General features: G+C 40.9%; 1 protein-coding gene across 2 annotated transcripts in view; it reads right to left on the minus strand.

The window, feature by feature from the left end:
• The window catches only part of AATF (apoptosis antagonizing transcription factor), a 103901-nt gene that overhangs the window by 49407 nt on the left and 41300 nt on the right, over positions 1-13194 (minus strand). For both annotated transcript variants that reach the window (XM_007464889.1, XM_007464890.1), the window contains 4 exons: positions 12842-12956; positions 11096-11300; positions 10394-10558; positions 8253-8336 (listed from right to left, as the gene is read on the minus strand). In XM_007464889.1, the coding sequence (XP_007464951.1) occupies positions 8253-8336; positions 10394-10558; positions 11096-11300; positions 12842-12956 (569 nt within the window). The remainder of the gene's footprint in view (positions 1-8252; positions 8337-10393; positions 10559-11095; positions 11301-12841; positions 12957-13194) is intronic.

Below are 13194 nucleotides of genomic sequence, written 5' to 3' on the forward strand. Positions count from 1 at the left end.
CTCTTCCCCCCAATACCTACATGGTTCTGTTGCTCGCTGCCCTCCCGGCTCTGCTCAAATATCACCTTATCCCCGGACCACCCTATGTGAAAACAGTAACCATCCCATCCCTACCCGAGACCCCCTTCTTTCATCGTTTTCCACTGCAGGGTCACACTATCCTCCTGTCTCTAAGCTAGAATGAATGCTCATGAGGGCAGGACTTGGCTTTGTTCCAGCCCCTAAAAGAGCTCCAAGAGACCCTTCTGTGACACTGGGAATGCTCAGTGTTTGCACTGTCCACTACAGTAGCCGCTAGCAGATGTGGCTGCAGCACTTGGAATGTGGCTAGCATGACTGACAAACTGCATTTTCAACTTTACTTTAATTAATTAACTGCAATTTAAGTAGCTACACGTGGCTAGCGGCTACTGCATTAGGCAGCACAGCCTAGAACAACAGTTACTCAATAAATATACAGTAGATACTCACATATTTGCTGAATCAATTAATGGAAGAAAGAAATCTGAAGGCTTTTCTTCTCCTTAACTTTTTATTACAGAAAACTTCAAAAATACACAGAAGTTGGCTACAGCAAAATGAACCCTCAAATACCCATCACCAACCTGAATATGCTCTTTTTTTTTTTTTCCTTTTTTTGGGGGGGAGGAAGGAAGGACTTATTATTACTTGCAGCAAGTAAGGAGAAGACCAGGGATCCCTCCCAGAGCAGTGCCTCCCTGAATGCTCTTCTTCTTCTTCTTTTTTAATATTTATTCATTTATTTTGGCTGTGCCAGGCCTCAGTTGCGGCCTGCGGGAGGTAGTTTGCTGACCAGGGATCGAACCCGGGCCCCCTGCATTGGGAGCACGGAGTCTAACCCACTGGACCTCCAGGGAAGTCCCCTGAATGCTCTTCTCATCTGAAATAGGTTTCAGTGGATACCGGCATCTCAATACTGGCTTCTAACAATGACTATATACCTGGAAAATAGTGAATTTATACTATTATCCAGAGTTTATATCTAACAGCATCTCTTAGAGTCTTTTACAGGTTAGTGAGACATGACTTTAGGAATTAGATCAGGTGTCTGTTGAGGGAAAAACCTGTGTGCTAACGAATGTCTGAGGCACATTTGTGATAAGACAACACTAGGCAACTACATGTACGTTTTTATATCAAGGATCTGATTGCTCTCTTGCACCACTTATTTTCTCCACTTAAATTTTACCAAAGTCATACTTTTCAAGAGGAGCTGTGTGACTATACAAAATTGAGGAGAATCTTGCTCTTGTTAGATGACACAAATTCCTTGGGCAGGGGTTTTCTCTTATTAGTCTTTGTAAACCTAGCATCTGGTACAGCAGTTGTTAAGTGAATGAAGTTCATAATTGCACAAAAGTGGTAACATGTGAATTGTCAGAATGCAAACAGATACACTGGATGTCCAATTTCCTAAACAGATACAAATCTGAAAAGGCAACGCTCAAGTGGATTTTTAAGAGTGTCAGATCAAAAGGCGGCAAAATACGCTAGAAAGAAAATCAAACTGGGAACAAGAGCACATGGGTTTCAATGTCCTAAATGAGGTGATCGTATCCTAGTCACTTACTTCCTCTAGGCCCTAGTTGGTAAAAAGTCAGTTTGGCATTGATGATTTTCAAAGATGCTATCTAACTTTACAGCAATTAGGTTCTATTCTAGATCTACAATACACATACATATTTTAAGATGCTTATTAACTTCCCCTTTCTATGCTAAGTCATGGTCCCTATAATTTACTTTAAAGGAGCTATACATTGAATATAATTTCACAAGGAGACATCATGCCCACTTTAGTAAACACGTAGTGTTCCCCATTTCTAAAGTGCTAAATTCTTTACTTGGGTCTACTAAAATACTGCTAGAGTGCTGTGTTTAATTTACACTCAGCCAGCTGATACTGGGCTTATTGGTAGTACAGAAAAGGCAATTGTGGCCACATATTTGCCTAGTAAACTGCCAAGGTACCCCTTGTGTTCGAAAAGTTTCTTCGAGAGTTCTAAGCCAATTCTCATCTCTTTCCTAGCTGGCTCCAACAAATGAACTCTTTTAGGCTTTGTTCTGAGGTTTTTTACCTTTGTCTAAACGAAGCAGTAGTACTGAGGTCAGGCTCTGGTGTTTTTTAAAGCAAAGGAAACTGAAAGAAATCAGGGCCAGTCGTGTGTGCGCTCCCCTGACGCTGCCGTGTGATGAAATTTCTCGACCTTGCATTTAAAATCTGGCTTTTGGGCTCCTGTTCTGTGCAGCCTGCACAACAGTGAGCCCACGCTGGCAATCCAATGCCATCCGATGCCGATGCTGATACCGTATTGGGTCTAAACACTGACAGATCAACAACAGCAGCACAGGAATTAGAATGCATCTCAAATAAAATTCTTACACATGGTCAAAAAATAATCTTGTAATTATTAAAACTGAGGTTTAATTGGACATTGATTTGGTTTGGAGTTTGTTTTAACACCTTTATTATGTCTTAAGAAATCTAACTGATTAACTCTCTTCTGTAACTTTTTTTTTTTTGGGCTGCGTTGGGTCTTTGTTGCTGCACGCAGGCTTTCTCTAGTTGCAGCGAGCGAGGGCTACTCTTCATTGTGGTGCACAGGCTTCTCACTGTGATGGCTTCTCTTGTTGCGGAGCACGGGCTCTAGATGTGCGGCCTTCAGTAGTTGTGGCTCGTGGGCTCTAGGCGCGCAGGCTCAGTAGTTGTGGCGCACAGGCTTAGCTGCTCTGCGGCATGTGGGATCTTCCCGGACCAGGGATCGAACCTGTGTCCCCTGCATCGGCAGGCGGATTCTTAACCACTGCGCCACCAGGGAAGTCCCTCTCTCCTATAACTTTAACTGTAACTTCAATCTTCAAATTTGTGTACTTCACATTCACGCCCTCTCTAAAGTCACCATAAAGGTCTATATGTAATAAATGTTATCAAAATTTTAAGAAACATCATCCACATCTCAAATAACAGCAACATTTCAAAGTCAACCTAAAAATGAAATACTGCTCTGAACAGAAGGGATCTGTTTTCCAACAACAAATTAAAAGCAGGAGGTTTAAATCAAACTTTAACTTTAAAGCATACTCTTAGCCATCAATTGAACCACTGGAAAGATACATGCCAACAAGAACACAGTATTGCCTTAACCGTAGGAATGGCTTCACACATCCCTTATTCACACTACGATCTAAATGCATACAATTAAAGCCACAACATCAGCCGTCCATATTAATCACTCACCAATTTAATTAAAGCTTGCCTCTTCTCTATTTCTTAACATTATTGACTTTTAATAGTTCACTGAATTAGTAATTACTTGTTTATGGCATTATCAAATGTCTTGGACACAAAAGTCCAGCATGTGGCAGGGTCAGTTACAGACATGTCCTGATGGCAAATGAAAGGAGAGATTTAACCCATCAAAGTGGCCATCTAAAGAACAGAACCTATTATGCCTTTCTCCAGACGCTCCTGGTTAAATTCAAAGTGACAGGACAAACCAGATCAAAACTAAACAGAGCTAGAAGCAACATACAAAATCCTAATGAACCCTCAGAAACCCAGATATCAATCTGCCAATATCTAAGCTCAATTAGTCCTTTCAGAACAAAATACCTCACGAGGTAACAAGAAACTAGTTTGACGTCTTGGCTATGAAAAGAATAAAACCAGTCACTTTACTACACAGCATATTGCTAAGTGCAGTCATATCTCAACATGGAGATCTTGGGAGGATTAAATAAAGACGTGAGTCAAGTACCTGTCTACTCAGTCCAAGAGCTGGCACATAACTAGTGTTCAGTAAACGTTAGTCCTTCCTTGATCCTTTAAGAACTCAGGCCTATCAAGTCAAAAATGAATGGATGGTTTAAAAAAAGCAAATCAAAACAAACAAAAACTTTAAATGGAGATACAGACAACAAATCTTAAAAGCACTTAATGTGGGCTTCCCTGGTGGCACAGTGGTTGAGTCTGCCTGCCAATGCAGGGGACACGGGTTCGTGCCCTGGTCCGGGAAGATCCCACATGCCGCGGAGCGGCTGGGCCCGTGAGCCATGGCTGCTGAGCCTGCGCGCCCGGAGCCTGTGCTCCGCAACGGGAGAGGCCACAACAGTGAGAGGCCCGCGTACCGCAAAAAAAAAAAAAAAAAAAAAAAAAGCACTTAACGTTAAAAAGTAGCAAACGGGATTGTGAAAATGAAAAATAGATACTGAAAACATTTCTGAATGGCTCATCCTTCATGGTCATTTGCAACCTTCATATTTTGTGAAATCATCTTCAGGGATGAGCTCTGACAAGAGCTAAGCCAGATGCAAACTGATTCCATCAGGGGGTGAGACTCGGCAATGTTTGCAGCCAGTGAAGTTTCCCTCCTGAAACCGTCACCACTGGGCACACTTCGGGCTTTCAGCAACTCCAGTTTCCAAACAAACCAGTAACACAACTAGAAGGCTAATTTTTTCATTAGAATTGTTAAGAAACCAGGAGTTTAATAAATCATTTGCCTTCAAAGGGAAAAAAATTACTTTCTAACACACATAATATTTCTTCTGGTTCTAAGAAAAAGAAGCTTAGCTATTTATGAACTGAAAACTGTAACACTATAGTGAAGTCTTTTTATGGCTCACGAATAAAATGTTTAAGAAATAAAGGTATGTGAAGAACAGGACTTGGCCTAAGCAGTCTTGAAGTCAAGTACTAGTGCTGTCATTTACTATATGACTTGCAGGAAGTTACTTAACGTCTCAGGGACTCAGGTTCTCGTGTGGTTCTTTTCAGCTCAAAAGCGGTATGATTACTTACAATATCTGATACTCCTCAGTGCCCCCTCTCTCTCTATGTATATGCTTACACACACATACACATATACATGTACCTTTATTAAATAATGCAGACTTATTTTTTAAGTTGTAGTAACTTAAGGCCCACTGTGAAACAAAGAGAGTGTGTACGTGTTGGGTGTTCTGACCCTGAATACCATTCTCAATGGTGAGGGCATTTACAAAGCCTTGTGACACCTGAATTAACCAAGTAAGCCTTTAAACCCTTACAATGAAACATTAAAATTCAATGTGGCTATAATCTCTTCCTTACAAAACATGGACCCAAAGAGTCTGGCTTCAAGTATGGTTTCAAAAAAAAAAAAAAGGCAGATGTATTATATTCACCACCCAGCTCTTCCCTATGACCACATAAAAAAACACAAATGAAAACTCACAGGCCCATTGTAATACATTGTACCACTTCTGAATGCAACACTTAGCTCAGGCTTACTACCCTGACAAATAAAGGAAAGCATTTTATGAAGCCAATTTAATTGGGAAGTGACAGAAAACATACAGCCATTTTCTTCAGCCTTATCATTGAACTGGCTTCAGCTCCAATCTCTGGCAAATCCCACTCAACAGCAGAAATTAACCAGGTCAGCAGAACAGGTGCTACGTTGTGTCTGTCAAGGGCCTGGCATCACCACAATTACTTGCACACAATGAAGCAGTAATCTTTACAGATCATCTCTCCCAAGAAGCATATTGGGGAGGGGGAGAAAAACTGAAGGGAGGAAGGCAGGGTCGAGGCAGGGGGGATGGTAGTGGGAAGAAGAGGAATAGGAGGCAAAGAGAAAAGGCAAGAAAAGAAAATGAATGTGCAGCTGCCTTGCGGCTCAGCAGATGTCGGGATGTGATGTACGAGGCTAGGATAAGCTGTCGTAGCCTGCTGCCAAAGAGTGGTAAGTGATTAAAGCCTGCACACTTCTAAGCACCATATTTAGAATCTGCAGGGTTTCGAGACTTGCACCCATTCCTTGCTGTGCTGCCAGATGTTGGCAACTGGTCCAGTTCCTACTGACTGTGCATGGATGGCAGCAGTTGGTATGGCAGCAAAGCAATCTGGAATGCTTCCGGAGATGCTGTACATTAACAAGTGTCACCCATCATTCACCTTTACAGAAGGCTGAAACAACTCCAATTTGCTGCCACTTCCCTCTTGGGAAACAGCCAAGATAAAGTTGCACCTGGCAGCCCCATTTGTTTCACTCAGGTGTTTCAGCTGCCTTGCTGACCTCTATTAGTTTAAGTTTTAATTTAGATTAACCCCAGCACCCCAATTAACCAGCAAGGGTAAAAGCTAAGATGTGACTAGTCATAACTGAAATCAGAATTTATCAAAGTTAAAATTATTAATTGGGATGAAGGGCCAATCAAGTAATGCTATTTCTTTTTCAGCAGACTTCCAGGCCAAATACATACATACATACATACATACATACATATATATATATATATATATATGTAAATATATATATCTTTTAGACTAAGGATTGGCAGTAGAAGCAACTCCCCCCCCGAGTAATTTCAGTTTATTTTATTAAGCCTATTTAATTTATGATGCACTTTCCATTGAACAATGTACACTTCAATTAATGAAGACTGGAATATTTTTTTTTTTTTTTTTTTTTTTTTGTTTTCTGTTGATTTTATGGAGGAGAGAATCATGGAGGGGGTCCCGAGAGGGAAGAGGGGCTGGATAGCCTTGCATGTCAAGAAAGGTCTGTGGTCAAATAAATAAATGTGCTTTTCCCTCTTCAAAGTTATACTTTATTTTAAAAAGTAAATATTGATTTTCTTGATACAAATAAAGTTTATATGCACTTTACTGTAGGTGTAATGTAGTCTAAGTTCATCACATAAGCATTTGCGGTACGCGGGCCTCTCACTGCTGTGGCCTCTCCCATTACGGAGCACAGGCTCCAGACGCACAGGCTCAGCGGCCATGGCTCACAGGCCCGGCCGCTCCGCGGCATGTGGGATCTTCCCAGACCGGGGCACGAACCTGTGTCCCCTGCATCGCAGGCGGACTCTCAACCACTGCGCCACCAGGGAAGCCCAGACTGGAATATTTTTGATTGTCTCCCATGATCTCACACAATTATACAGCATTAATATCCCATATCAGGTACTTCCTTAGACACTCTAGAACAAAACAGAATCCCCTACTCTTCTGACAAATGGATATAATAAGAGAAGAAAAAGAAAAAAGAATCAGGACCTCTGACTAGGAACACCTGGGGCCACATCAATCCTCTTTCCTATACCCTCTCATCATTACTTTTGAGACTTACAGCAATAATTTTATTGAACATCACAGGGTGAATAGCAAGATTAATAAAAAGTCTCTCTCTTTTTTTTTAGGGCAAAACCAGAGGCATCCCCAATATAGAATCACTTGTCCTACTTGCTTCACAGCGTAATTTTCCTAAGTTCCTTCCTTCGTATTCCATATACTACACAGTACTGTCGTCATAGCTAAACCCCCAACAAGCACCTGCAAATTCTTCGGCAAAAGTTAACACTAAAAGTTCAGCAGAGGAAAAAAAAATTCACCTTGATAAAATAATGGCTCAATCAAAACTGGTTTTTCACTGCTGAGCAGCATCCTCAAGTCTCCAGAGCTAGAGAGGGTACATCCTAAAGCACATTTCATTAAGAAGTATGACTTATCAAGAGACCCAGGATTACAGGAAATTATTTTAGTTCTTTAGAACAGCCCAGATGTTTAGTCTACCTTAACGGTCACCATCATCATCAAAAAGAGCAGCACAACAGCAGATCACAGCGTCAGGGAAAGAACAGGGGAAATGTTTGTGAAGAGATATTGAGAATGGGACCAGATTTCAACCTCTAGCAATTCTTTCTGTCTTCAAAGCACTACACTATTATTATAATCAACAGTAGCAGACAATCTCAATAAATATAAATACTTAACTGATATGAACATGCACACATACACAAAAGTTTTAAGAGAATAGACTTAATAGGTTAATAGAACCAGAAGTGCAATTCAAGAATTCTGGGATCCTGGCCCTTCGGCTCCATATCCTTATCTAATAGTAATAGGACAAGAAACCAAACAAACAAACAAAAATCCTCCATTAACATCATCAAAAGCTGCTGAAAGAGAATAAACCACCTGATGCAAAGAAGCTGAAACTGTTTTACAAATAATTCACACTCTGCATCAACTAACAACATAGCTGTAGCTATATTCATTTCAAAAGGAAAAATATAAAAGTAAATCCGGAACTACACAGTAAGTCAATTCTGAACACTAGAGTTCTAACTCCCTATCTGACTCTATCCTTCCAAAGTAAGCTACCTTTTGGTCAGAGAATTCTATCAGCTGTTTTAAAATGCTAAAGCCTGATTTATAACAAAAGAAAAGAGTGTAAAAACCATACCTGGTGGTAAAAGTCATCATCATCAAAGATTTCTTCATCCAGGTCCTTCAGGTGGGCACTGGCAGGGGCTTGAGGAAGGATCTCCTATATCAATGAGAAGGAGTGAATCCCAATGAGGTTACCAAAGTAATGCAGCTACTATAAATAATGTGTATAACAGTCAAAGCACTATTTTCCTTAAAATATAAAGAGCTCTTCAAATTAAAGAACAAGGACTTCCCTAGTGGTGCAGTGGTTAAGAATCCACCTGCCAATGCAGGGGACATGGGTTCAAGCCCTGGTCTGGGAAGATCCCACATGCCACAGAGCAACTAAGCCCGTGCACCACAACTACTGAGCCTGCGCTCTAGAGCCCACGAACCACAACTACTGAGCCCTCATGCCACAACTACTGAAACCCACGTGCCTAGAGCCCGTGCTCCACAACAAGAGAAGCCACCGCAATGAGAAGCCCACACACCGCAACGAAGAGTAGTCCCCGCTCGCCACAACTAGAGAAAGCCTGCGCACAGCAATGAAGACCCAATGCAACCAAAAATAAACTAATTAATTTTTTAAAAATTGAAGAACAAAAACAATGCAATTGAAAAATGGGCAAAACATTGATAGGCACTTGACAGAAAAAAAAAAAACACAAGCAGTCAACAGTTATACAAAATATGTTTAATCTAATTCTAATTAAATACATGCAAATTAAAATGAGAAGACACCATATTTCACCTCTAAAACTGGCAATCTTCACTAGGAAAACACAGCTGGTGGGATTGGAAATTAATGCAGCCTTTTTGAGGCAATTTTACAACATCTATCAGGATTTAAAATGCATATTCTCTTTGATTTAACATTTCCACTTCTAGAAGTCTATCCATATGTTCACACAAACACAAAAATAAAAATGCTCAGGAATGTTTCCTATAGCACTGTTTCTAAAACCAGAGGCAACGTAAATATCCACTGTTCAAATAAATTATAGTACACATCCATACAATGGAATACTCTAGCCATTAGGAAAAATGAGGTAGATCTCCATGCAATGACATGGAAAAGTATCTAGAATAATTTAGAAAGTTGTAAGATTTTACATATAGTTTATAACATTTTATATATTTATACACACATATATATATCCAATCCATTTAGTTAAAAAAAGACAACCATATTTTTATAAGTGCATACGTGTTATATGCGTGCGCGCGCACGCGCGTGTGTGTGTATATATTATATATACAAATAGAAAATACCTGAAAGTGTGTTACAACTATGAACATTGGTTAAACCTGAGGAGTGGAGTTTTTAGACTAGGGGGAATTTTACTTTTCATTTTAAATTCTTCTGAACTTAAAAAATATATTAAGTATATATTCCTACTATAAATAAAAGAGTTTCCTTTAGACAGAAGAATCTGCCTATTTCAATTTTGGATCCTCTTCTGGAGTGTCTAAACATCCAAAGGAAAGCCTAAAGTACACGCTTGCTTCGATACTGGCATTTCTAAAGAAAAATCTTTAAAACTGAATTTAAAAAATTGGATTACAGGGCTCCCCTGGTGGCACAGTGGTTAAGAATCCGCCTGCCAATGCAGGGGACACGAGTTCAAGCCCTGGTCCGGGAAGATCCCACATGCCGTGGAGCAACTACGCCCGTGAGCCACAACTAGTGAGCCTGCACTCTAGAGCCCGTGAGCCACAACTACTGAAGCCTACATTCCTAGAGCCTGTGCTCCGCAACAAGAGAAGCCACCGCAATGAGAAGCCTGCACACTGCAACGAAGAGTAGCCCCCGATCATCGCAACTAGAGAAAACCCGTGCATAGCAACAAAGACCCAACACAGCCAAAAATAAATTTAAAAAAAATAAATTTATTAAAAAAAAAAAATTGGATTACAAATGCTTCCATGACCAGACTCAGATCAAACTCAAAATTAAGAGAAGGCTACACACAATAATAGCTTCATTTTTAAAAAACTTTCCCCTCCCACATATTCTCAGTTTCTCAACAATCTAGGAAAGTAGTGCTTTTTTCCCTTCCTTTCACTGACTTCTTATACCCAGAGGAATACCTACAAGGGGATGATAAGATTTTTCAGTTAATGAGCCTCCTAGAAACTGCTCCCATAATCACCATGCATCACAGTTCTTACCGGCTGTCCTGGCAAACTCTCTACGACAGGCTGGGCTGCCGGCTCAGGTTTGCCAAGAACTCGGTAGATAGAGCGCTTGGTCTGTGTCCTTCGAAGCAATCTTTCTTTGTCCATCAGAATATGATCAATCTGAGTCAAGATTGAACGTTCAAAGGCACCAAAACCCTGCAACAACATTAACCAGTGTCAGATAACATGGAAAGTCTCTGCTGAAGGCAGCTACATTGGTTTCCCTATTTTTCTGTGTCGGCAGAGAAACAGACAATCCTCCTTCCAGGAGGGACTTTCTGTTAAAGACTGAGTTTGTGAATGGCTCTAACTGTTCTCAGAAAAAAAAAAAAAAAATTAGTCCCTAAGCAGGTCATATTAGTTTCCTATACCCAGAGATTAACCTCTGCTCCTTTAATAATAATTGTTTTAAAGTCCATTTCTTTAAAGTATTTGTATTTCCAACATTTACAAGACCACAACTTCTAGAATAAAATACTTTTTCTAATAAAGTTGAAATCCCATGCCTGAATGGTATAAACCCCAATGGATTAGGGTTAGGGTTAGCGTTAGGGTTCAGTAAATTTTTCTACAGAAATGACTGATTACTATGACACTGAGGCATCATCCATATAAGGGAGCTGTACTTTCAATTTCTCACAGCTGCTTCAGGCTGCCATGACCTGCCTTACACACATGAGTGCACACACTTGCCTTCCCCAGTTTTCCAGAAGCCAGCTTGGTCTTATCATGCCACTTCTGGAGCGTACGGTTCCTGTAGACGGTGAAGTCGGCGAAGCGCTTCGCCATGAAGCTGGGGTAGTCCTCAGTCTCCAGCTTTCTCTTTGCTGGGGCCCTCCTCTGCTGCTGCTGCTTCTCTTCTATGAGCTCTTCATCTTCACTGGAAATCTCCTCCTCACTGGAAAACCAGTAAGAACACTGAGTCCAATGTAATTAAACATTACCTAAATAAAAACTTAGGCGTGGGACTTCCCTGATGGCGCAGTGGTTAAGAATCTGCCTGCCAATGCAGGGGACACGGGTTCGAGCCCTGGACCGGGAAGATTCCACATCCCACAGAGCAACTAAGCCAGTGCACCACAACTACTGAGCCTGCACTCTGGAGCCCGCGAGCCACAACTACTGAGCCCTTGTGCCACAACTACTGAAGCCCACGCACCTAGAGCCCATGCTCCGCAACAAGAAGCCACCGCAATGAGAAGCCCAAGCAACTGCAACTAGAGAAAGCCCACACGCAACGAAGGCCCAATGCAGCCCAAAATAAAATTAACTAATTAATTAATTTTAAAAAAACCCTAGGCCCACATGCAGTCAAGAGTATTTGGGCTTTCCCTATGCTGTCTGCATCTTAAATAGCACGGGAGACGTGAGGACGGCTGTTTTGTTGTTGGAAGAAAACGTTCGTGAGGTCAAACAAAAACTCGTGTATCTTTTAAAATAAATATAAAAATAGATGGTTTCAAAATATTTTTTAAAACGTAAGCCACCTATAAAAATAAATGAGGTTGTTAAAAACATTATTAGAAATGCACATGAACCAGGCCTATACTGCTACAGGAGGGTCTTTAAAAATTAAACATATAATCATACTTTTATGACCTCAATCCCCAAATCAATAAGGGAAATATGTCTCCCTGTAACCAACTACTCAGGAAAGCTGAGTAATATTGGTTGAACCAAACGAAGAGAAGCAGAATGTGAAGAAAACTCAAAGGGGTAGGCCACAGAATCCGAGCTAGGCTGTAATACCCTCAACTGTGTGAGAGAGCACTAGAGCCTACAGCTACGGAGCCAGCTACACTGCCTGGACTACCGACCCCAGCGCACAGGAAGTGCTTACTAAATGTGAGCTCCTCTCCTTTGTCATTCCAACTAATTCAGTAGAAAGGTATGGAGCAGAGGGGAAGCCCAACGGAAAACAGCAGGCAGGTACCCTATGCAGCAGGCTCAAACAAAGGGGGGAGGTAGAGGAGAACCTTCATCAACTGTGATAATTTCAGGAAGGGAAAAAATGTTTTCTTCTACTATTTCCTGAAATTTTTCCACCCTTCGCAATAACTGCTTCTTCCTTCACTGAAAAGTCAACAGTTGTGACTGGCAATTCCATGTATGGGCAACAAAGTGCTTCATAAACATTAATTAAGCGTTCATGTTAAAAATGTGCTTTCATCTATAATCTCACTAGATCTAAAAAGAAGGCAAGATTTTTGCAGAAGCTTACAAAGAAGCTTAGGCACAACTATGCATAAAAATCCAAAACCTAATTCCCAATTTATGTGTCATCCTGGCCACCAATTAAACGTAAGAGGCTCTTTCTATTTTACTAACATTAAGTCCGGTATCTGCCTGGAAAGGACGTGACTTTCTTTTTCATAAATAATGGGAAACCATTCAGATGAAAAGAAAATAAGCAATTCCATAGTTCCATTCCCTCCTTACCTTTCTGCTTTGGGCTTTGTCCCATCTACTAGATATCTAGTGTCTGGATACTGGAAAAGCAACTCTTCCTGAAGCTCTACCAATGACCTCAACAATGCTTTAAGTGCCTTGTGACCTGGGAAATAAAGCAGAGGGAAGAAACAGTTAATTATCTACAGTTCTCCAAAGTAGGTGATGCCTATGATGCTGGACTCCTGAGCAGTACTGGCTGAGGGGGTGGGCACAGGGTACGCCGGGACTGAGAACTCTCTGAAATACAGAATTCCTGAAAGGAAATAATAACAGTGCCTACCTCATAGGGTCGTTGTGAGGAACAAGCAAGGTAACAATGTGTAAGGTACTTAGAAGAGCGT

The sequence above is a fragment of the Lipotes vexillifer genome, unplaced genomic scaffold, assembly GCF_000442215.2.
Source record: "Lipotes vexillifer unplaced genomic scaffold, Lipotes_vexillifer_v1.1 scaffold788, whole genome shotgun sequence".
NCBI lineage: Eukaryota > Metazoa > Chordata > Mammalia > Artiodactyla > Lipotidae > Lipotes > Lipotes vexillifer.